At 56.0% G+C, this 22358-nt stretch overlaps 1 protein-coding gene across 1 annotated transcript in view; it reads left to right on the top strand.

Annotated features, from left to right (window-relative positions):
- Positions 1–21626, top strand: part of LOC125128496 (otoferlin-like) — a 40120-nt gene extending 18494 nt beyond the window's left edge. The window contains exons 5-7 of the mRNA XM_047782824.1: positions 11171–11259; positions 18649–18748; positions 21419–21626. Coding sequence (XP_047638780.1) covers positions 11171–11259; positions 18649–18748; positions 21419–21604 — 375 coding nt within the window. The 3' untranslated portion in view covers positions 21605–21626. The remainder of the gene's footprint in view (positions 1–11170; positions 11260–18648; positions 18749–21418) is intronic.
- The last annotated feature ends 732 nt before the right edge of the window (positions 21627–22358 follow it).

The raw sequence follows: 22358 nt of genomic DNA on the forward strand, positions 1-22358 counted from the left end.
ATCTTCTAAAGCTTTGTAAATCTGAGACTATATTTATTTCTTCACATTTGAATGAGAGTTTTGCTAGATATAAAATCTCGAGCTGGAGTTCCCATGGTGGCTCAATGGGTTAAGAACCTGACATAGTGTCCATGAGGATGTGGGTTCAATCCCTGGCCATGCTCAGTGGGTTAAGGATCCAGCATTGCTGCAAGCTGCAGTGTAGTTTGCAGAAGCAGCTCGGATCTGGTGTTGCTGTGGCTGTGGCCTAGAATGGTGGCTGCAGCTCTGATTCAACCCCTAGCCTGGGAACTTCCATATGCCACCAGTGCCTTAAAATTTAAGAAAGAAAAGAAAATCGTTTTGTTTTGTTTTGTTTCTATTTTAGTGTTGCACCCATGGCATGTGGAGGTTCCCAGGCTAGGGGTCGAATCAGAGCTGCAGCTGCTGGCCTATACCACAGCCACAGCAGCACAGGATCTGAGCCACGTCTGCGACCTATACCACAGCTCACGGCAATGCTGGATCCTTAAGCCACTGAGCCAGGCCAGGGATCGAACATGATGCCTCATGGATACTAGTCGGGTTCATCACCGCTGAGCCACAACAGGAACTCCAAGAAAAGAAAATCTTGAGCTCAAAATTCTTTTCTTCACAACTTCAAAAATATCATTCACTGTTACTGTTGACAAGTCCATTTTATTCTTGCCTTTGAGGGTAATTTTTTCTTTCCCTCTGAAAATCAAGTATAATTCCTTTATCTTTGATGGCCTTAAATTTTATTATAACATACCTCATTGTGAGTTTCCTTGTCTTTCCTGTTTTGCACTACTTTGTGAGCTCTTTCAAATCTAAGGCTTTTCATCTTTCATTTATTATAAAATTCTACCTCCATTATTTTTTCAAACATTCAATTTTAATATTGTTCTTGCCTATGCAACTCCTATGATCAGATGTCAGTACTTCTAGCTGTCATTTCCTAGCTATTCTTTTTTTTTTTTTTGTCTATATTATTAATCCTTTCCTGCTGTCTTCTGAGAGAGTTCTTCAAGTTGATCTTCCAATTTACTAATTTGTTCTTTTTCTTTTGGTTCCTCAGCCTTGGTTTGTGTCACTGATACATATTTTTATGGTCCATCTGTTCTAATGATCCTGCTCCAGTTGGTGTATACCATTCCGTGATGTCTTTGTTTTCTTTTAAGTTTTATTGAAGTATAATTAATTTCAAGGCTGTGATCATTTCTTCTGTACAACCAAGTGGCCCAGTCATACATGGAGAGATGCCCTCCCAGTCGCTTTACTTTGCCCTGTTTAAGATTCCCTGGCATTGGCTACTCTGTCTGAAATGAGCACTGAGCAAGCATCGAAGGCTGCTGTGTGTCTCCAGGGCATGAGCACCAGGGGGGCCCCCGTCCCCACAGAGACACAGTCAGGGTCGCATCTCCAAGCCTTTAAAGGAGAGGCATGGTTGACAGAATGCTGTCTAGATTTTTAACAAACTAGCTCTGGGTCTTCAGTGAGAGAAAGTATGCAGCAGCTGGTCTATCAATATCTATTTTATTAATCCTCATCCCAATGGGGCTTTGTCACAATCTTATCAGTAAAGGAGCAGGCAACCATTGCCCCAAGGTAATGCCAGGGAAAGATAAAAGTGGAACTTACAAAGATTTCCTCCAATACGGAGTTGCCTTCATGACTCAGCAGTTAACGAACCTGACTAGGATCCATGAGGATGTGGGTTTAATCCCTGGTCTTGCTCAGTGGGTTAAGGATCCTGCGTTGCTGTGGCCGTGGTGTAGGCTGGCAGCTATAGCTCCGATTAGACCTGGGAACCTCTATATGCCACAGGTATGGCCCTAAAAAAAAAGCCAAAAAAAAAAAAAGACTTCCTCCAACTGGTTCTCCCCCTGATGCTTCCACTCCCCCCTCCCCCCAAAGCATTGCAGCCGCCACCCTCCCCAACACGTGAGTCAGCTGCAGGCTTAAAAAATACACACCACCTAAAAGTTGAGTTATCTGGGGCAAAATGAGGACTGGCGCCCAGGAGGCAGCATTTCAGAGAGCTCCGAAAACCTGCTCCAAAGAGGGAGGCAGGAACGTCAGCGTCATGTGATTTTGGAGATGGGGTCGGTACCTTCCACCAAAAACACATGTTACAGAAGTTTACAGCTGATCTTGGGAAGATTTCCGCTAGTCACGAGGAGCAGATGTCACCATGAAGGATGTTAGTGCTTTTCCAGGTACGAGGAGATGCAAGAATTGGGCTCCTAAAATCTTCTCTGAAAACATCTCATGGCCCGAACACCTGTGCTGCCTGTTTCCCAGGGCACAGAGGGCCTCACTTCCCATCTCCACCCCGAGCTCTTTCAGGGGGAGCTGAGGGTGGGCAGCAGCCCATGATTCAGTCCTGGCAGGGGCAGACGGCAAGTGCCAAACGCCAGGGCACACAGCCTTGGGGCTCCCTGGGTTTCTCGCATTCGTTCGTCTGTCTGCTTGCCTGTTTCTTCCTGGACTCTCTATTTCCCTCTGGCTTCCAGAGTTTCTTCAGGGGTGCCTTTGGGGTGAGAAGCAGCTGTCCTAAGTCACCATCGTGGCACAAAGCAGCAGCTCTGCTGTGACCCCTGAAGCAGTTACTCCATCTTTCCTGGGCTTTACTTCTTGGGTCTGGCTCTGTTTGGGCTGCGGGGGACCTCACGGCAGCCTGTTCCCTTTGAGGCTGGCACTTAGCTGAGCTGCCTCTGGACTGGGGGCCACTCAGAACTGCTGTCTCCTCCTCACCCTGGGCCTCTCTCACATGGTGCAGCTGTTTTCCATGCGCCCAGAGCTGTAGGCACAGGGGAGCAAGGCCCCAACCTTCCCACCTGGCTCAGGAGCCACCATGGCCCATCCCAGCACCCAGGCTGTGCCCTCTGCAATGAGAGTTCTCTTCCGCCTTCTCTGCCTCCAGGCTACGTGACGTTGGGCCTCAGTCTCTAAGCTTCAGTTTCCGCCTTCATCGAATGGGGCTGAAAAAGGGTATGAAGTCTTTGTAAAACCATGAGCATAAGGAGGGGCTGTTGTGACAGTGGCACCATTGCTACATACTAAGCCTGGGGTCTCTGTCTCGGGCTCACCTGACCATACACCTTGCTGGTCCCCCACCTCCCTGCCACCTCCTCCATCAGGGAGGGCTGGTGAGATGAAGATGCAGGCAGCCTGGCCCTGTCTCTCGGCCCTGCCCCTGGGCCTCTGCCCCGAATCAGCCGGGCAGAGCATCCGCTCCCCCTTCTCACCGAATCTCCCAGGGGATGTGTCCACCCTGGCTTCCAGCCAGGGAGCCACCTGATGCCCCTTCTAAGGGCACTGTCACTCTTTTCCATTAACTTCACCCTGGGACACCTGAGCCTTGAGGATACATGACATTCCAGGTTAATCACCGCGTCTTTCCTCTGCCCAGTGCCGCCCAGTGTGGGGCTGGGGGCGAGTCAGTCCTGCCGCCCCCCAGCACGGGACTGAGTTCTGAGCACCTGGTGTGCCCCGGGCCCAGGCAGAGACCCCCAGAGGGAGAGGCAGGCGCAGCTCATGCGGATCCCTGCCAGAGCCTGGTGAGGCTCCAGGTCAGTGCGGAGAGACCAGGAAGTGGCGGAAGCCAGGGAGTTATGAGCAAAAGCACATGCCCCGATTGCAGAGCAGCCACCAGGTGGGCGAAGTGGTTCTCACCTGGGGAAAGTTTTACCCACCCTCAGGTGGATAGGGACATTGCCACTTGTCACCACAGGGAAGCCCCTGGCACTTGGAGGAATGGGACAGAATGCTAGAACCTCCCATGTGCCAGGGACTTGCCCACCTCACTTCCTGGCTGGGCAGCCCCGTGGGGACATCACAGCAGCAGGTTCCCATCGCAGCAACCATGCTGCGTCCTGAGCAAGGCCTCTTCCATCCAATCTCTACAGCAAGCTCCAGGTGATAAAAGTTGGGCTCAGAGGCTCAGCGTATCCTTCCCAAGGTGCCAGCTGTAAGTGACAGAGATAGGGCTCTATGCCCATGCTTGGATTAGATACTGAGCCACTTGTGGATGCAGCAGCTGCTCAGCCTGACCTCCGCCCCCACTGCCCCCTCAAGACCTTGCTGGGGTGTCCCCACACGGTGACCTCCGCTTCTCCTAAGGAGCAGCTTGCAGCCTGGCTGCCACTGGTCAGCAGGGCACACCCCATAAACAGGGGCGGCAACCCGTACCCCCCTGCTAACAGAGGGCCTGGGGCTCTCTCCATAGAGAGCCTTGAACTGCACCCCCATGCCTACATCTGTCTCCCCAGCCTGGGTGGGTGGACAAGTTCTCAACTTTCCCGGCAGGTCCCTGGAAGAACCAGCCTGTGCGTAGGTTCTAGAACAAGCTTGGACAAGGAAACTCTGCTGCCCCTTGCAAAACCTCCAAAAGGCCTCCCGGCTTCCCAGAATGCCTCTTTTCTCACCCTACTGAGCTCAGGGCCTCTGGGAGCCAGCTCTGGGGGGTATACAGCACGCTGGCCTGGGAATCCTGATGCCCAGGCTCCCGTCCTCACTGAGGTGTTCCTTTGCGACAGCCGCTCTACCTCTCTGGGCCTCAAGTGGCCCTTCTGCAAAATGGGGATATGCTCCTTGCTTTGCCCAACTTACAGAAATGTTGCATGGCTAAAAGCAGAATAAAAGCCATGAAAACAAACCTCTCCCCTACTTCTACTCACACAAGGATGAGAAGGGCTGTGGCAGGCAGGGCAGGGGAACCTGGGTGGGTGGGTGGGAGGTGGCTGTGGCAGAAAGACAATGCCCTGTGCGACAATGGTGGAAACAGAGCCTGGACCTGGTGTCTCCTTTCCCAGAGGCTGGAACCTGAGCTCCTGCATTTAACCTACAACTATGGAGACGCTAGAGAGAGAAAGAGAGAGACAGTCTTTGGGCACCAGGCTAACAGCCAACAGAGGTGCCCCACCTGGGGAGGTGGGGCGGGGGGGGGGGTGGGGGTGGGAATGCTAGAGTGGCCACACCCGGCCCACCTCAAGTCAGCTTGGTGTGGCTTTCACCAGGCTCTTTGTGGACCACAGCCCCAGGAGATGCCAGAATATAGATAGAACCTGTAGGAAGAAGAAGAGCAGCTGCTCTGTCCTGAGCCCTTGGTGTGCGGCAGGAGAGGCTGAGCGCTCACACACGCATCATGACTCACTGCCACGCACCCAGGCCACGAGTAGCCCATCAGGATTTGAACCCAGGTCTAATTCCAGAGTCTATGGCCACTGACAATGTAGGCAAGACTTAGTCCTGCCCTCGGGGGGCTCAGTCCAGTGGGGAGATGGACCTGGTGCAGACAAAGATGGACTGTGGATCTTCTGAGCCCAGAGGGGGCAGAGGTCACCAGCCTGGGGGGTGGAGGGTCAGAGGGGCCCCATCTCATCTTCCCACTTAGCTGGTACTGGGAGTCACGGGCCACGGCCAACACAGGGCCAGGAGCATATGCTTGGTCGAGTTCGTCATTGGCCTGGCACCCAGCTCAGGGCTCAAGGAGCATTGCTGAGTGAACGAATGAATGAAAGAATAAACCCAGTTCGAGTCTTGGGTCTTTAGCTTCCCAAGACAGCCTCTTTCCATTGAACCCTAAAGCTCTTCAGACTGCCCCTCCCTGGCATCTAGAGGACTGTCCCTTTAGGGACATTGCATGGTTGATTTAAGACGGTTTCAAACCCAGATGATGAAGCCCAAGATAATCCAGGTCATTCTCCAGCCTGCATCGGGGAACCTTTCCGCGGAGTCCTAGATCCCTGCAGCTGATAGGATGCAGAACCGCCGGCCCCGGCCAGCACCTGCCGGGTCACAGCCAAGCTTAGAGCTGGTGAACTGGGTCACAGCCCTGCACTCCTGGGGCTCCTGAGAACCCCCATCAGACAGAGGTTCTCTTCCCTCCCCCATCCCTCCTGCTGCCTTACTTCTGCCAATATCCTATCCCAGGCTGCAATTTCAGATCTGTGTCTATCTTTAGAACTACCCAGGAGGGGAGTTCCCATCCTGGCTCAGTGGTAACGAACCCGACTAGAATCCATCCATGATTGAATGTAGGTTCGATCCCTGGCCTTGCTCAGTGGATTAAGGATCCGGCTTTGCCGGGAGCTGCAACATAGGTTGCAAATATGGCTCGGATCCTGCATTGCTGTGGCTGTGGCATAGGCCAGCAGCCCTAGTTCCAATCCCCCGCCCTACCCTGGGAACTTCCATATGCTGAGGGTGTGGCCCTCAAAAGCAACAAACAAACAAACAAAAAGAACTACCCAGGACCTCCTGAGAGACACCAGCATCCCCACAGACAGCCTAGCACACAAAAGGTGCTCAGCAAACATAGAAGGTGCTCAGCAAACACTTGCTTCTGCATGGGACTTGCCGGCTCATGACAAACTGAGAGGCAATGTTTGGCTCAGCTACTAGCTGAGTCCCCTGGAGTGTTTGGAGACTGACGTGGTATGGAATCTTGATGGCGTGTGGGCTTCCTTGGCCTGACTGCCAGGCTGCTTACGGTCAGGGCATCTCCAGAAATAGAAGGCACAACTCTCAGCTCTTGTGGCTGCAGAAGGAGAATCACACCGCTGCTGCCTCAGGCTGGGGAGAGGCTCTCTGTCCCCAGCAGCCCCTGCAGTCCCTGCAGCATCCATCCCCAAGGATGCCAGACCTTGCCCCGGCTCCTGAAGAATCACTGTAATAAGGTACCACGTTGATCAGGCTCTTATCCTGCACTGGGTTTTGTGCTAAGTGCTTCACCAGCCTCACGATGACCCAGAGAAGCAGTGCTGCAGGGTCACCCTGGCTTTACGAGGACAAGGAGGGGTGTGGAGACAGGAGCTAACCCGCCCACCCCCACAGGCCAGCCCTGCAGTCAAGGCAGCCACCTGAGGCCCATTTAGTGAGTGCCCACCTCGTGCCAGGCCCTATGTGGGGTACAGGGAGACCCCAGGGAATGTGACAAGACTGGGCCTGTTGGCTCTGCTCAGGCTCTGAGCTGCAGTGCAGGACAGTCAAGCTGTCTCAGCAGCTCTGGGGACGGCGGGAAGGCAGGGAGCCCATGTGTGAGGAGGTGGGGGGCCAGCTCTACCACCGCAGACAGGCGCCCCTATAGGAGGCAGACTCAGAGAGAGGCACAGAGAGTGGTGCGGCTGTCACAGTCAACCAGTGTTGTGTCACAAAGGGGCCCAACGCTCAGTAACTTCAATTATCCACATTTGAGTGTTCCTCGTGCTTTTCTGGGTTGGCTGAGCTTGGCTGAGACTCCTTCCTGAAAGGGCTAAAGATTCTCTCACCTGAGAATTCCTCAACAGGTGTCCTGGGCTGGGCCTCTTGTGGCGTCTCACCTCTGTCAGGACTCCCCAAGGTGCCCCCTCCGGCCCTCGCTGACCCCCCCCCCACCCCTCTGCTCAGCAAGCTTGCCCTTGACAAGGGCCTCCTTATGCCTGAAGGTCCTTGCACCCCAACCCCTGAGCCAGTCAGCGCCAGGCGATGGGGCAGCAGAGCTCACAAGCTGCTTCCCGCTCTGGGCCTCTTTTCCTCGAAATGACTTCCTGGGTCCTGGGTCCCTGTGTTCACCTAATTAATTCACTCTAATGCCCCCTTCCTCTAATGGTGCTATTTCCACAGCTCCTTTTCTGCCTAAGCCTCCCCCTCCTCCAGCACCAAAATCCCCAAAATTCCACTCACGGACCCACGGGCGGATCACACACCCCTTCCCTCTTTGTTCGCAGAAGACCAGAATCTCCTCGCCCCCTAGGCCCTCTCCCCTCTGCACTGCGGCTGATGAGTTAGGCCTTCGCGTGCGGGTTTTATTTCCCTGCAGCCCAATAACAGCAACTGCATTAAGAAACAGCAGGAGCAGAGCAGCTGAATGAGGCTGCAGGCACCCCTCCCCACCCCTGCGCTCCCCTCCCCCTGCCCTTCTTCCTTCTGTGCCCAAGGCCCCCAAAGTCCTCCCCAGCCCCTCTCAGAGCCCCCTCCCTCCCCGCCCCACTCCCTCTTCCTCCTCGGCCCCCTGCCTCCCTCACCTTCTCGCTCCCCATCGCCCGCATGGGGATGTCAGTGGCCTCCCTGGGCCTTGGCCAGCCCCAGAGCAAGGGGACATGAAGGCCATTTTCCTGAGACAGACCCTTTGATTTTTTTTCTTTTTTGACCACCCTGCGGCATATGGAGTTCCAGAGCCAGGGATCGGATCCAAGCCACAGTTGCAACCTATGCTGCCGCTGCAGCAGCACCGGATCCTTTAACCCACTGTGCCGGGCTGGGGAGCAAGCCTGTGTCCTGATGCTGCAGAGACACTGCCAACTCCATTGCGCCACAGCAGGAACTCCAACAGTCCCTGGCCACACTGAGCTATGACCTGCCACGCTGGCCCAGGGCCCCCTGCTTCCCCACCCCGGGAGTCCCCAGTGGGAGAAGGAAGCCCAGCTTTGAAGTGACACACGTGCTGGGCGGGCCCCCAGAAGCCCTCCCAGCACTGCTGGGCCACTAACGACAGAGTCCTGTCACTTCCCTGAGTCCTAGTTTCTCTGTCTATGAACCAGAGAACACATTACCAGCTTCTTGGGTGGTTGTCAAGACTGAATGAATCGATGCATCTAAAGCATTCAGACCCACATAATGGCAATTTTCTACAAAAGGCAGCTATGATTGCTATTATTATTATTTACTACAAGCCTATTGTGCATCCTGAATTTGATGGGGGTATAAAAATGAAACGTAAAATTAAAAAGCCGCTACCTTCCACCTGCTCTGTCAAATCCCCCTTGACACCACCTCTCAGTGGCGTCTCGAGCAGATCTCTGAGCTCGCTGGTCAGCTTCAGCTCTTCAGAGTCTAGCCCAGAAGCGCTGATGGCTCCAGCCTGGCACCCTGTTTCTGCCTGCTCATCTCCCTTCTCTCGAGCTTGTGGCTCAAGACATGGGGTGGGACAGGCCCCTGCTCATGCCCCCCACCTCCTCCCCCGGCACTAGCAGGGAAGGGGGCCATGGTCCGATTCTTGGTCTCTGCCATCCCTGTGGCCCCTCCCTGTGCTGTGGCAGCATCTTCGGTGAGATCGAACCAGCTCTGGAAGCACGGCTGCTCTGCTGTCCCATCAGACACCCGGTGGATGGGTTCTGAAGGTGGGTTTCCAACCTAGGACGCCGGGCTCCACCACGCCCAGTGCCTGCACCGGCCTCCGAGCGGAGGGCCCCTCCCCAGGCAGGCGGCCGTGGGTGAAGCGTCAGCCACCAGCTTGCGCCTGACTTCCTTTCACAGCACCCACCTGACCCTCGGAGCACAGGCCACATACTCAGCGCACCCAACAGTGGCATGCCAGGCTCCTTCATGGCACTGTCCTTGCCCCCAGGTGCTCCACGGGGTCTCCCGAGAGACTCAGGGGACAGGCTGGCAAGTCCACATCGCCAGGCAAATGTCCCTGGGAACTCCCCTTCCTCAATCTCTCCAAGCCATTCTCCCAGGAAAAGGCCACCAAAATGCTCTGCCTAGGATATGATTCTTTGCAGCTATTCCTTCCTGCATCTTCTTTTACATCAACGGGGCGGGGAGAGGAAGCCCGGGGTCACGGTTGGGGCAGCAGGCCTTTGAGGCAGCCCTGAGGGAGGGGCCTGTGGCAGCTCTTTTTAGCCTCTGGTTGGGCCCCTGTTGCCATTTCTAGGGCCTTTGGGAAAATCCCACCAAACTTCCTTTGCATCATTATTTTTTAATGTTTTTATTGTTTATTTTTGTCTTCTTAGGGCCTCACCCATGGCATATGGAAGTTCCCAGGCTAGGGTCAAATTGGAGCTGCAGCTGCCCCCCCAACACCACAGCCACAGCCATGCTCCTTCACCCAGTGTGCGAGACCACGGATCAACGCCACGATGCCACGGATACGAGTCGGGTTCCTTTCCACCGAGCCACGACGGGAACACCTCCTCATTATTCTTGAGTCAATAATTGTTGGAGAAAGGCTCAGATCATCAGTGTCGGAAAATGAGACACATGAACATGGGGGAGATCTCGACAGGGCTCTTTCCTTGTGCAGAAAGGCGCGGGTGCTCAAAAAGCGCAAGCGAGGAAGAGAAGAGCCTCCCTATTTATCCCTAAGGCAGGTGAAGTACCCATCCCCTTCCCATTGGTCAGGTCAGGGGGCACATTCTTCCTGATTGGCTAATTTGAAACAAGCTGTTGCTGGGAGAAAAGGTAAGAGGTGGGCGGCAGGGCGGGGGCGCAGGAGGGCGTTTCAGCCGAAAGCGGAGAAAAATGGAGTAACCAGGATTTCTTTTGGTAGAAAAGACATTATGTTACAACTCACTTAATGAAGCCGGGGCTGAAGTGGTTCGGGTAAATCTGGAAACGATGCTGGAGACGGGCTGTCCTTCCTCTGTGGGCCTGAGCCTAACAAAACTCAACCACTAAATTCTGTCCCTGGAATCAACGTTGTTAGCCTGAGGGGGGTGAGTTGACCTGAATGGGGAGCCAGCGACCTCCCCCTCAGGGCAGAGCTTGGCCTGGTCAGCCTGATTCTGACAGGAGAGCGCCGGAAGCTGACAGCTCCATTCTGCACACAGCAAAAGCCCCTCTCTGGAGTTCCCGTTGTGGCTCAGTAGGTTAAGGACCCGATGTTGTCTCTCTGAGGATGCGGGTTTAATCCCTGGCTTCACTCTGGGTTAAGGATCCAGCGTTACCGCAAGCTGCAGTGCGGATCGCAGGTGTGGCGTGGTTCCAGTTGTTGCCTGGCTGTGGCGGAGGCCTCCGCTGCAGCTCCACTTTAATCCCTAGCCCAGGAATTTCCAAATGCCCTAAAAAAAAAAAAAAAAAAAAAAAAAACAAGGTCAAGCTTGCAGCCCACAACCCTGGGGCCCGCCCGCTCCCTGGTTCACCAGCCACCCACAAGTGCACCCCAGGAGCTGGGAGGCCCTGGGGAGGCCATGGAAGGAGCTGTGGGCCGAGTCAGAGGTGCTGATCAGCTCCAGGTTCTTCCACTGACCATACGACCTTGGGCAGATGGACTTTACGAGCACAGTCTTTGAAAGAGGAGCGGGGCAACAAGGTGGCATTGGAGCTAAATGTGATTCCAGGTGTGAGTTTGTCCCCGTGGAGCACTGGGCTGATGCGAGGGGGCCATCTTACTGGGGATCCCCCTTCCCACCCCCACTCCTCCCGTCACTTCCACCCAAGGCCACAGCTGTTCCTTTCTCCCCAGACTTTCCGGTGGCCAGTGGCCAGCAGCATTGACAGCAATGAGATGCTCGAGATTCAGATCTTCAACTACAGCAAAGTCTTCAGCAACAAGTAAGTGCGGGGCAGGGCGGGAGAGGCGGGGAGGGGGCACTGCCCTGCTCCTTGGGCTGTTCTCTCCTTTGAGTTAAAAGGGGCAACCCACACCCCCAGCCTGGACTGATTCTTCAAAGACCCGCCCCCACGCTCCCTGGTGTGTCTCCAGAATCCCCCAGCCCTCCCAGCCATGGTCAGCCAAGTTCACTATCCCCAGCCCCATCTCGGCTTCCTGTCTCCTCCCTCGAGTTTTCCCCCTTACACCATGCTGGGCAACAGGTACCCACTGGAGAAGGTGACTATAGCCTCCGGCAGACCACCTATCTGTGGCCTTGAGGGTGAACTTGTCACACCTGCAGAGGACCAGAAGCTCTGGGGTTTGGTGTGGCCGTCAGGAGAGCCTCCTCTCAGATCCCAGCTCAGTCATCTACTGTGTGACGCTGGGTAGGTTACAGAACCTCTCTGAGTTTGACGTTTGCGTATTTAAAAAGGATGTGTATTTACCTCAAAGGGAAGCTGTGAGAATTAAATGAGATCAATGTTCCTTCATTCCTTCAATCCCCAAGTTTACTAAGTGCCTGCTGTGTACCAGGCCCTGAACTGGGTGCTGAGGACAGCGAGGTGCCCACCCCCGTGGAGCCCACATTCCGCAGTGGAGCCCGTCTGCCAGCAGTCACTACCAGGGGTTCAGCAAAAGCAGTTCCCATCCCTCTCCTTGGGCGACAAGCAGAATTCAGAACCCCTGGAACAGTCTGGAGCGGTGGCGAGATATAGTACATGTAAGGTCCTGTCTTGGATTTGAAAGCCAGTTGCTCTCATACAAGCCAGAGATGGGCATGGCTGAACCACCACGTGCCCTGAAAGGGGTAGGGTTTTCCTCGCCGACAGCTCGGTGTGACTCAACAGGGGGAGGAGACCACAACGCAAGCAAAGCTGACCTCGTCCTAGGTCGTGTTGATAGAAGTAGCGCCACCAGAGCAGGAGAGGTGAGGGGCGAGGGCTCCACAGTCCTCGTGCTGGTTGGAGAGAACACGAGTAGGCACTGCCTTGTGGTTGCCGAGGAAAGGGATTTTATTTTATTTTACTTTATTTAATTTAATTTATTTATTTTTTTGCCTTTTCCAGAGCCACTCCTGCGGCATGTGAGGTTCCCAGGCTAGGGGTCCAATTGGAGCTACAGCTGCCGGCCTACACCACAGCTCACGGCAAAGCCAGATCCTTAACCCACTGAGCGAGGCCAGGGATCAAACCCGTAACCTCATGGTTCCTAGTCAGATTCATTAACCACTGAGCCACGACGGGAACTCCGGGAAGGGATTTTAAATCTCAATTCATGACCGGGGGACGAGAGCCTAGAGGAGAAAATCACAGAAGACATGCATCCATGCATCCATCCATCCAGTGCAGTGTTGGTGTATAGCAGTGAGCACAGCTGCCTCCCATCCAGCCATCCTTTTATCCAGCCTTTCAGTCACTCATCAAACACTCACTGAGAAACACCGAATCAGGCCGACATTGTGCTAGTCATTGGAGGAACTAAGGTGAAGATTAAGACACCATGCCTGGCCCCCAAGAAGGTTTTCTGCCATGGGAAAGAGAGATGCACACCTAGCAGCAGGAGCAGGCTGCATTGCTGCAGGACGGCAGAGCGCTTCAACCAGAGCTATTGTGCGCAGACGGTGATGCTGTAGAGGGGATTTCTGAATCAAGAAGGGCCAAGTCACGTGGGCTACGAGCCTTCATTTTTATGGGGAGCCTGCAACCTCTCAGCTGAGTATGAGATGTAGGCCTGCTGACAGGAAGGCCTCCTGTGGCTTCTCGGGGCATCCCATCGTTCAGGCAGCTGCCCCTGGCACACACAAAAAAGGTTGATGAGATGGAGTTGGTGACATCTTGGGAGCACTGGGACACAGGTTCGATCCCCGGCACAGTGGGTTAAAGATCTGACCTTGCTGCAGCTACAACATAGGTCGCAACTGCAGATCGGATTTGATCCATGGCCTGGGAAGGCCATATTCCGTGGGGTGGTCAAAAAGAAAAGGAAAGAAAAGAAAAAAGAACAGAAAGAAAGGAAAAGAAAAGAATAGAAAAGAAAAGAAAGGTTAGTTATTTAACCCACCAGGGGCGCCCAAGATGAAGCCTGAGAGTCCATCCATGCATCCATGCATCCATGCATCCATGCATCCATGCATCCATGTGGAGGAAATGCACCACATGGTGGGTGTGGAGGAGGAGGCAGAGTCAGAAGCTGAGGGCCGAGAGGGGCTCCAGGCACCCCAGCAGGACCCATAGTAGGTGGCAGAGCATCTGGGGGCCTCAGAGCTCAGCCAGTGCACCTTGCTGTGCAGATGGGGAAACTGGGCTGCAGAGAGGCTACCAGGGCCACAGGGGTAGCCAGCAGTGGGCAGGGGTAGAAGGCCTGCCTTCTTCCTCCCCTTCCTGGTCCTCAAACTCCAGGGTATGTGAGCAGTGAGGCTGGAAACCAAGGGTGTGGAAGGCAGTGCTAAATCATTTAAATAAAAGCTGCTAGACTAATCCCTGGAATGCTGGAAACACTGGAAAACATCAAAACTCCTGCTAAAAACAAATCAGACGTATTTGGCAAATTATTTAGGATATCAACCACCGTAACAGTGAATATGCTGGAATGTAAGGCTTTGATGAGTTGTCCTAAAATGCCAGCAAGAGGGAGTTCCCGTTGTGGCTCAGCAGGTTAAGAACCTGACTAGTATTGATGAGGATGCAGGTTCAATCCCTGGCCCCCTTAGTGGGTCAAGCATTCGGCGTTGCTGTGAGCTGCCATGTAGGTCGTCAACCAGGCTCGGACCCCGGGTTGCTGTGGCTGTGGTGTAGACTGGTGGCTATAGCTCCGATTCGACCCCTAGACTGGGAAACTCCATGTGCTACATGAGCAGCCCTAAAAAGAAAAGAAGAAAAAAAAGAAAAGAAAAGAAAAGAAAATTAAAATGCCAGCAAGAGAGAGGCAGAAGAGGGGAAGAAGGAATTCCTCCTTGCCTCTCCTTTCTCCCTCGCCTTCCTCCTGCCCCACCCCAGAGAAGGCAGGAAATCCCACAAGGAGAGGCCCAGGGCTGGTAGGAGAGGTTCCTGCCTGTTCTTTGGAATCCTAGAGAATGCCCGGGGCGCTGCTGCCTGCAGAGCTGTGGCGAGGAAGAGTGGCGGTCTCGGGAGTGCGCAGGGCCCGCCCTGACACAGGCCAGCTCAGGGGTCCGAGAGGAACGGCAGGTGCTTCGCGCTTCGTCAGATGTGGCCGTGTCTCCCACCCTGGAGGCTGGGCTCTGTTTCTTGGTCTGGTGTGGGTCCTCTGTCCCCACCATGGTTGGCTCAGTCACCAGGCTCCTTCTTATGTAGCAGCCTGGCCTCCGGGGACCCTCTGGGGGTTGCATGGGGCTTAGCAAACAGCACAGCCACACTGCTGTAGACAGTGCCTGGCACCCAGCAGGCCCCCGATTACTTTGCGAATGAGTGAATAAATGCCCCCTTGGGTCAGGAGGAGAGGGTGTACTGGGTGAGAAGACCTGGGAGCAGGAAGCCAGGCAGCCCTTCTCCAAAGAGCTCGGGGCGCTCCAGGCACTGGTACATGGAGCGGGGGATACTGAGGTGAAGCAGGCTGGTGTGAGAGACAGAACCCATGAGCCTGAACCCACCACCCTCCTCCCTCAGAGAAGGGACTTGTTCTAGAAGGGGAGGGCAGCTTAGAAGCTGGCCCCTCACCCAGCCATTGTAGGGCTGCCAGGAGGAGGGCGCTGGTGTGAAGAAAGTAAGTACCCCAGGCAGGGGCCCCCAGGAGCCCCCAGGTCTGCTCCACGCACCTTGAAAGGTCCTTTTCCGAGAGACTTGAGCTGCCCTATGAGGGCGACGTGTTGGGTCCAGAGGATCTTGAGGGCCCATCCGCCACCCCCACCCCCACCACCCCCTGCCCCCACCACCTGTCCAGGACCCTTTGGGGGGTGGGGGGGATGGCCTGACCCAGGAGCCAGTCTCTTGAGGCTCATGAATAATTCAGGAGCCAGGAGAGCGGTGGAGGCCTGGCCAGGCCTCAGGCACTTGACACCGGCTCCCAGGGGAAAGCAATGAATTATTGACAGGTGCTGGTGCCTGTTGCAGCTCTATTGTGGATCAGTCTGTGCCTGAGGCCCCCTCCCTGCTGGCTAATTATCTGGGGGGTGGGGGCCCCAGCTCTGCCAGCCCCAGCCAGTCTGTGGAGACCAGCCCAGCCTTGGAGGGAAGCTGTGGGCTCTGTTGAGGGTAGGAAGCTTCTTTGAGGTGGGTAACCTGGCTGGCCTGCATAAGGGGAGCTGCAAAAGGACAGGGGCAGCTTCCAACCCCTTCTCCAATAGCCTGGGGGAAAATGAAGCCCAGAGAGGTTCCTAGCCCAGGGTCACACAGCAGGCTCACGGCAGACTCAAGTCTTCGACCTAGACTTCCAGGCCCCGGGGCTAGGGCTCCTTCCTGCAGGGTGGATAGCCTCACGCCTGCACGGTCCAGGGAAAGGAACAGTCCAGGGGCATATGGAAGCACAGCCCGGACCCACCTCCCAGGCAGCCCCTCCACGCTGCCCCACCTGGAGGAGCTGAGGCAACTGGTGAGCCCGATGAGTTTCCAGCCAGTCTGGACAAAGGGCAGCCGGGAGTTGGAGTCAGGGTGGTTTCCAGGGTCAGCAGACAGGCCAGAACCAAGGCCTCCTCCCTGCTCCAGGCCCTTCCCCTGAGACTGTCTACAGAGGGGGTTTGAGGGGCAGCGTTTATGTTGGAAACAGCAGGAGGGCACATGTTTGGAAGCTGTGGTTTCTCAGCAAGCACCCTGGTTTTGCTTAGACGGAGTGTTACAGACGTGTAAACAAAAGCAACGTTTTTTAAAAAAGGCTTTTTATTCCTTATGTAACACTGAGACCAAACATCCCTTTCAAGGAATACTATTTTTTATTTTTGTTTAAGAGAAGCAGGGAGAGACCGGAAGGATGAACTCCCCCCAACCCCGGATACCTCCCGGGGCGCCATGAGCCCAGTCCTTTGCCCCCGCTTAGTCTATGTGAGGACAGGGCTTGGACCAGAGCATGAGGAGCAGGGCACTGGCCAGAAGGTCACCTCGACTCACTGTGTGATTGAAGCCGAGGTGGATGGATGAGCAGGGAGAGCAACCAGGGAGGAGTGAGGGCCCGTCACCCAGTGTCTGCAGGGCCCTAGGAGCCCGTGTCCCCTTAGGCCCCTCCCAAGTCTAAAGGTCTGAGATGCTGATCTGGGTTAAGCCTGGAAGGTGCCAGAGCCTTCTCTGCGTAGCTCCCTCCTGCCCCCTGGGGGTGTCTTGCCACACTGCAGCCTCTCTGCTGATGGGGGTGGGGGGCCTTCCTCTGCGTCTGGGCATCTTCAAGGGAAGGTTGTACCTGTGTGCCCTCGGCAGGTGCTCAGCAGGCCCTAGTGGAGTAAAGGGCCTGATGTTCCCGTCGGCAAAGGGCAGTGGTAGAACTGGGGATTCTCAAAGGGTGCTCCCTCCCCCACCGTCAGCCCCGCCCGGCCCCTCCTCTGCAATACCCATTGAGGCCCCACCCCACCTGCCGAGTCAGACCCCCTGGGGTGAGGCCACCTCCCAAGAGCAAATGGTATACATCCCCCAACCCCTCGATTTCATCTTGGAAGCTTGAAATTGGCCCTGTGGGGGTATATGGGCCAGGAACTCAGCAAAAGCTGCAAGTGAGGACTGCCCTGCTCCTGCCCCTGCCCTTGCCCGCTGTTACACATGCCAGCACCACAGTGGGTGGCCAGGCCCAGGCATTTTGTTTTAGCAAGCCCTGCAGATGCTTCTGTTCATGCTGATGTGAGAGCCACCGATTTAGTCCCCGAAGCCCAGTGTGTAGTTTCACATCCAGAGGATGCCAGTAGCACAGGACAGGACAGACACTAAGAACCCGCCCTCCTCATTTTATAAAGACACAATCGAGTCTCGGGGCAGCGGTCTCAAGTCTCCTGACCACCCCAGCCCGCACTTCAGGCTGCACTGCCCCAGCTGGTGAGGGGCCAGGACTGCAGTGGGGGCTAGGTCTGAGAGTGGAGGGGGCGGGATGAACAGATCAGCCCTTGCAGAGGGTGGGGTGAGCTGGCAGACCGGGCTCTGACGCATTTCATTTTTTTTTTTTTTTTTTTTTTGGTCTTTGTGCTCTTTAGGGCTGAACCCGCGGCATATGCAGGTTCCCAGGCTAGGGATGTAATTGGAGCTGTAGCCACCAGCCTACACCAGAGCCACAGCAACGCAGGATCAGAGCTGTGTCTTCGACCAACAGCACAGCTCACGGCAACACTGGATCCTTAACCCACTGAGCGAGGCCAGGGATGGAACCCGCAACCTCATGGTTCCCAGTAGGATTCGTTTCCACTGTGCCGTGACGGAAACTCCCTGAAGCATTTCATTTTCATCCCCTGTGGCTGCTCCGGCCACTTCCTCCCCTTACAGAGACTTTCTAAAGTGTTTGCCCTCCACTGGCGGTCAGGAGGAGGCAGACGTCAAACCTGTCTATTAAAGTCAGAATCCCCCTGATACCTCGCCTCACTCAGATTGGCCGTTAAATTAACTTCATCCCTTCCTGCTTTTTTGGCCTCTCCTTCCACCCTGTACAACAAGGGCCACACCAGAGGATCAAGATCCGCTCCAGCTCTCACACCCTGTCAACGACCCCCTCAGCTTCTGTCCCTTCCACCAGAAGTGATGTATTTGAATCTACCCTACGTGAATCAATTACCCTCTTCTCTTCCAGAGCAATAACTTTCCTTTCTTCTCTTTTCTTTTTTGCTTTTTAGGGCTGCACCCGCAGCATATGAAAGTTTCCAGGCCAGAGGTCGAATTGGAGCTACAGCTGCTGGCCTACACCACAGCTCACAGCAACGCCAGATCCAAGTCAAGTGTGCAAGCTACACCACAGCTCACAGCAATGCCAGATCCTTAACCCACTGAGTGAGGCCAGGGATTGAACCCACATCTTCATGGATCCTAGTCTGATTCGTTTCTTCTGCGCCACAACAGGAACTCCGGATAACTTTCTCTCTCTCTCTTTTTTTTTTTGTCTTTTTGCTATTTCTTGGGCCGCTCCCTCAGCATATGGAGGTTCCCAGGCTAGGGGTCCACCGGGGTCACTGCCCTCAAGCTCTCCCAGAGAAATGACCCTCATACACACAGCCACAGGCAGGGGTTGGGGGTCACATGCCTCCCTGGCCAGGACCAGCCCTCGTTCCTGGGCCACCTTCTCCAGCGCCAGCCTGGAGCCCCAGCCAGTCCTCCCTCTGCCTGGCCCACCCCTTCCCGGTCGGTCCCAGCCTCTTGGGATGTCGGCCTCAGTCCCCATCATTCCGGCCTCTTCATGTGAAGCCACGGAAACCCTGCCCCCTCTGCTGTTGACAGGCTGATCGGGACCTTCCGCATGGTGCTGCAGAAGGTGGTGGAGGAGAAGCACGTGGAGGTGACCGACACGCTGATTGATGACAACAACGCCATCATCCAGGTGGGGGCGCCCAGAGAGTCCCTGCGCCTGCTCATTCCGTGTGATCGGGGGCCTGTTCGCCTCCCTCCCCTGCATGTGGCGTGGTCTGGGGAGCTGTCCTTGTGGGCGGCGAGGTGGGACGGGAGGAGCAGACCCGGGTTAGACTCTGCCAGCCTGGGGGGCCAGGGCCAGGACCCTTGGGGCATGGCAGGGTCTGCTGTCCCAATGGACGCCATAGCCCTTCCTGCAGCGTGAGTACAAGAAAAGGCGACTGGGGCTGCCCTCCCATCCCCACCCGGGGGTCTTCCATCTGGAGCCAGCTCAGGAATGGCTAGAGAGGCATCTGAACGCCAGCCCGAGCCCTGCTGGCCACTCCAGGCATGAGTGTCGCTCTGCACACTTCGCTCTGCCTGGGTGTCTAAGAGTAGCCATTGTGTGAGGGCAGGGACCTTCTTTCTATTCCATCTGTCACCTCCCACCCCAGCGCTTCCAGCAGGAACACACATGTGCTAATGACACACAGTCTGTAGGCACTTAACACAGGTTCAAACAAAGGAAGGAAATAAACAGTGGGGACACCCCGGCTCTGCTGTGCTGCATCTGCCCCTTGAGCTCATTCATGCCCACCCCTTGGCAACTGAACCTCATGGTGAGGAACACAGCTGCTGGGCACAAACCTTAGTTAGGCCACTCACTAACTATGAGACCTGGGCAGACGACACGTCACCTGCCAAGTGAGCAAAAATACAGTATCCGCCTCACAGGACTGCCCTGAAGGTTAAATGGCAATGCGCAGAACGTGCCTGGAGCAGTTACTCATGTAAATACATCAATAGTATCAGCAGCTCCTACCTCCTGACCTCAGTGGATCTGTAGGTAAAATGGGGCTGGACCACGGTTCCCCAGCCCTGGTCCTACCTACGGCCAACAGAATAGCTGCCGAAGCAGGACTGCGGCCGCAGGGAGCCAGACTGGAAGGGATCCCTCTTTAAGGAGTGCCAAGGGTGGGGCAGAAATCCCCACGGTGCCTTGGTGGCTCGAGACACTTCCTTGCTGAGAACAAGGAGAGCATGTGGGGCTTCTCGGCTTGGCCCCAGGTAGGTCATTCTCTCTGCACGGAGGCAGAGGAGGGGATGGGGGGGACCTCTTAAAATTGAGGGTAGGGGGGCTGGGGTCACAGCCATCACAGCAAGGGAAGAGGAGCTGCAAAACATGCTACAGACACTGGGTGGGCATGCAGGGCTTGGAGAGGATAGCTGTCTGGGAGCAGGAAGTCAAGCGAGAGGGAACCGGGGAGCTGCGCAGAATGAACAGACAGCACAGCACGTGCCCTCCAGTTCCAGACTCAGACCTAGGAACTGAGCCGAAGGAAGGACTTACGGGTATATCTAGATCACCTGCCACCCCTCCTCTGCTACCCCCTTTCTGGATGGGGACCCGGAAGTCCTGGATAAGGAAACCTGGATGAGTCGGACAGCTGGTCAGGAGCAGAGTCAGCACCGGGACTGGGGGCTTCAGATGCCAAGGCCCCCATTCTCCCGCCACAACGTGCTTGGTCTCACCAAAGGGGCCACATTGGCTCAGGCGGGAAGGACGTGGGGAGTCAGCCAGGCCGGGCTCAAATCCCAGCTCCGGCACTTCCTAGCTGTGTGACTTGAGCAAGTAACCTAACCTCTCTGATATGTCAGGGAGGGAAGGCTGAAGTGTGGGGAAGATCAAACGAGCTTACATTAAGACCCCTAGCCTGACAATAGCACAGTGAGGATCCAGACACGGGGTACCCTTTTCCCTTCCCAGAGGACACAAGCTGAGTGAAGGCTGCCTGGGGCCGGGAGGGGGCCGGGGTGTCACTGGAGCAAGCCAGTCCCTGACCTGGAGGAAGGGAAGGAGTGTCTAGAAGTCGTTCTGGCACCCATGCGGGTTGAGAAGGGACTAGGCTGAGTCTTCCCTGCACCCTGGGGAGAAACTAGAGCTGAGAGGAGGGGAGCAGCCCAAGGACATGCAGCCCAAAGCCCCGTCAGCTTGTCATGCGCACAGCCTGGGCCCAGGTATGGGGCTCCACGTTCCCCTAGAGAAGAGCCCAGGGTGAGCCCCTAGGTCCTGGCCTCTCCTGAGGAGGAGGGTGGGTGTCAGGTGAGCAGGAAGAAAGGCTGAGCCTCGATGCTCGCTGAGCCTTCAGAGGGTGTCAGGGTCTGGGCTCTTCTCCTAAAGGGCGTGCTCAACTCGTGTCGCCTCGTGCTCGGCAAGCATTGGGAGCGAGGGGAGGTCAGCTCCGTTCAGATCGACCGCCCCTTGTCCCCGCAGGCAGCCCGGCTTCTGAGGACAAGGGGGTGACCTGCACACTTGGGACTCTGAAGGATGCTCTTGGTGATGTGTGCAGTGGACTCCGGACAGGCTCAGCTGTCCAGGGCGGGCCCCGCCTCCGGCACCTGGAAGGAGGAGAGCCACGTGCAGCAGATTCTGGAACTAGAGCCCATTCAGTCGACTGAGTCTGGGCTTGTCAGTCTTTCTGTGCCTCTGTTTTCTCATCTGTAGAATGGGAGAGGGGCGCAGGAGGGAAGATGCGGCCAGCTGGCCTTCCTCCTTGAGTGAAGGGTGTGATTGCACTTGGGAAAATCACAAAGCAGCAGAGGACGTAGGGTTATGATCGGTTTTGCATCCTGGCCGCTCACCACCCATCTCTCTCTCCAGACCAGCCTGTGCGTGGAGGTCCGGTACCAGGCTGCAGATGGCACGGTGGGCTCCTGGGATGATGGCGACTTCCTGGGGGATGAGTCCCTTCACGAGGAAGAGAAGGACAGCCAGGAGACAGACGGGCTGCTCCCCGGCTCCCGCCCCAGCTCCCGGCCACCAGGCGAAAAGAGCTTCCGGAGGTAACAGGCTGGGCCCTCTACCCCGCAGGGAGGATGTTCGGGGACTGGTCCCCCTGGAGGGCCCCTCCGGGCCTGGCTGGGCTCAGGGTACAGGGCTGAGTTGCTGGAGAGACTTACCAAAGGAGGCAAGGTGTTTCTACGGCAGCCCCTGCCCTCCCGACTCCAGAACTCACTGGGGAGGCACCAGGAGATTAGCTGAGGGGCCAGGCCTCCCCCTACCCTGAGGGAGGCGGAGCTCCAGGAGGGTGGACTCTAAGATGAATGGAAGAGGCTAGACTCCCAGCCTCCTCAAAGAATGCGAGAAGCAGACAGGAGGGGCCCCGATCTCCTGGCCCAAGACCCAGCAATGCCAGACCCGCCCCAGGCAGCCTGGCCTCCGCCCGGGGCCAGTGAAGGCCCAAGAGAAAGGGGTCTCTTCCTGCCATAGTGAAGCCCATGGTCCTGGTTGGGACCAGGCCGCTCTTCTACCAAGGAGACCGCAGCCTGGCACCCAGGCGTCCAGGAGTCACACCTGCAGAGGTCCAGCCACACACATAGGCAGGGTGCTGCGTCCAGGCCTGCTCGTTCCCAACGCACTGTTCCTCCAAAAAAAAAGGAAATGCAGTTGAGTTACCCTTAGAGCCCAGAGAGACAGACTCCAGGCTGGTAGACTCTGCCCACAGGTTCCCAGGTCACTGGGAAGAATAAGCAAAACCCAGGTAAATCAGCGGTGCCTCTGAAGGATGGGGTGAGAGAAGGGGTGCCCCCTCCCCTTGGAA

Source organism: Phacochoerus africanus, chromosome 5, assembly GCF_016906955.1.
Source record: "Phacochoerus africanus isolate WHEZ1 chromosome 5, ROS_Pafr_v1, whole genome shotgun sequence".
Lineage (NCBI taxonomy): Eukaryota > Metazoa > Chordata > Mammalia > Artiodactyla > Suidae > Phacochoerus > Phacochoerus africanus.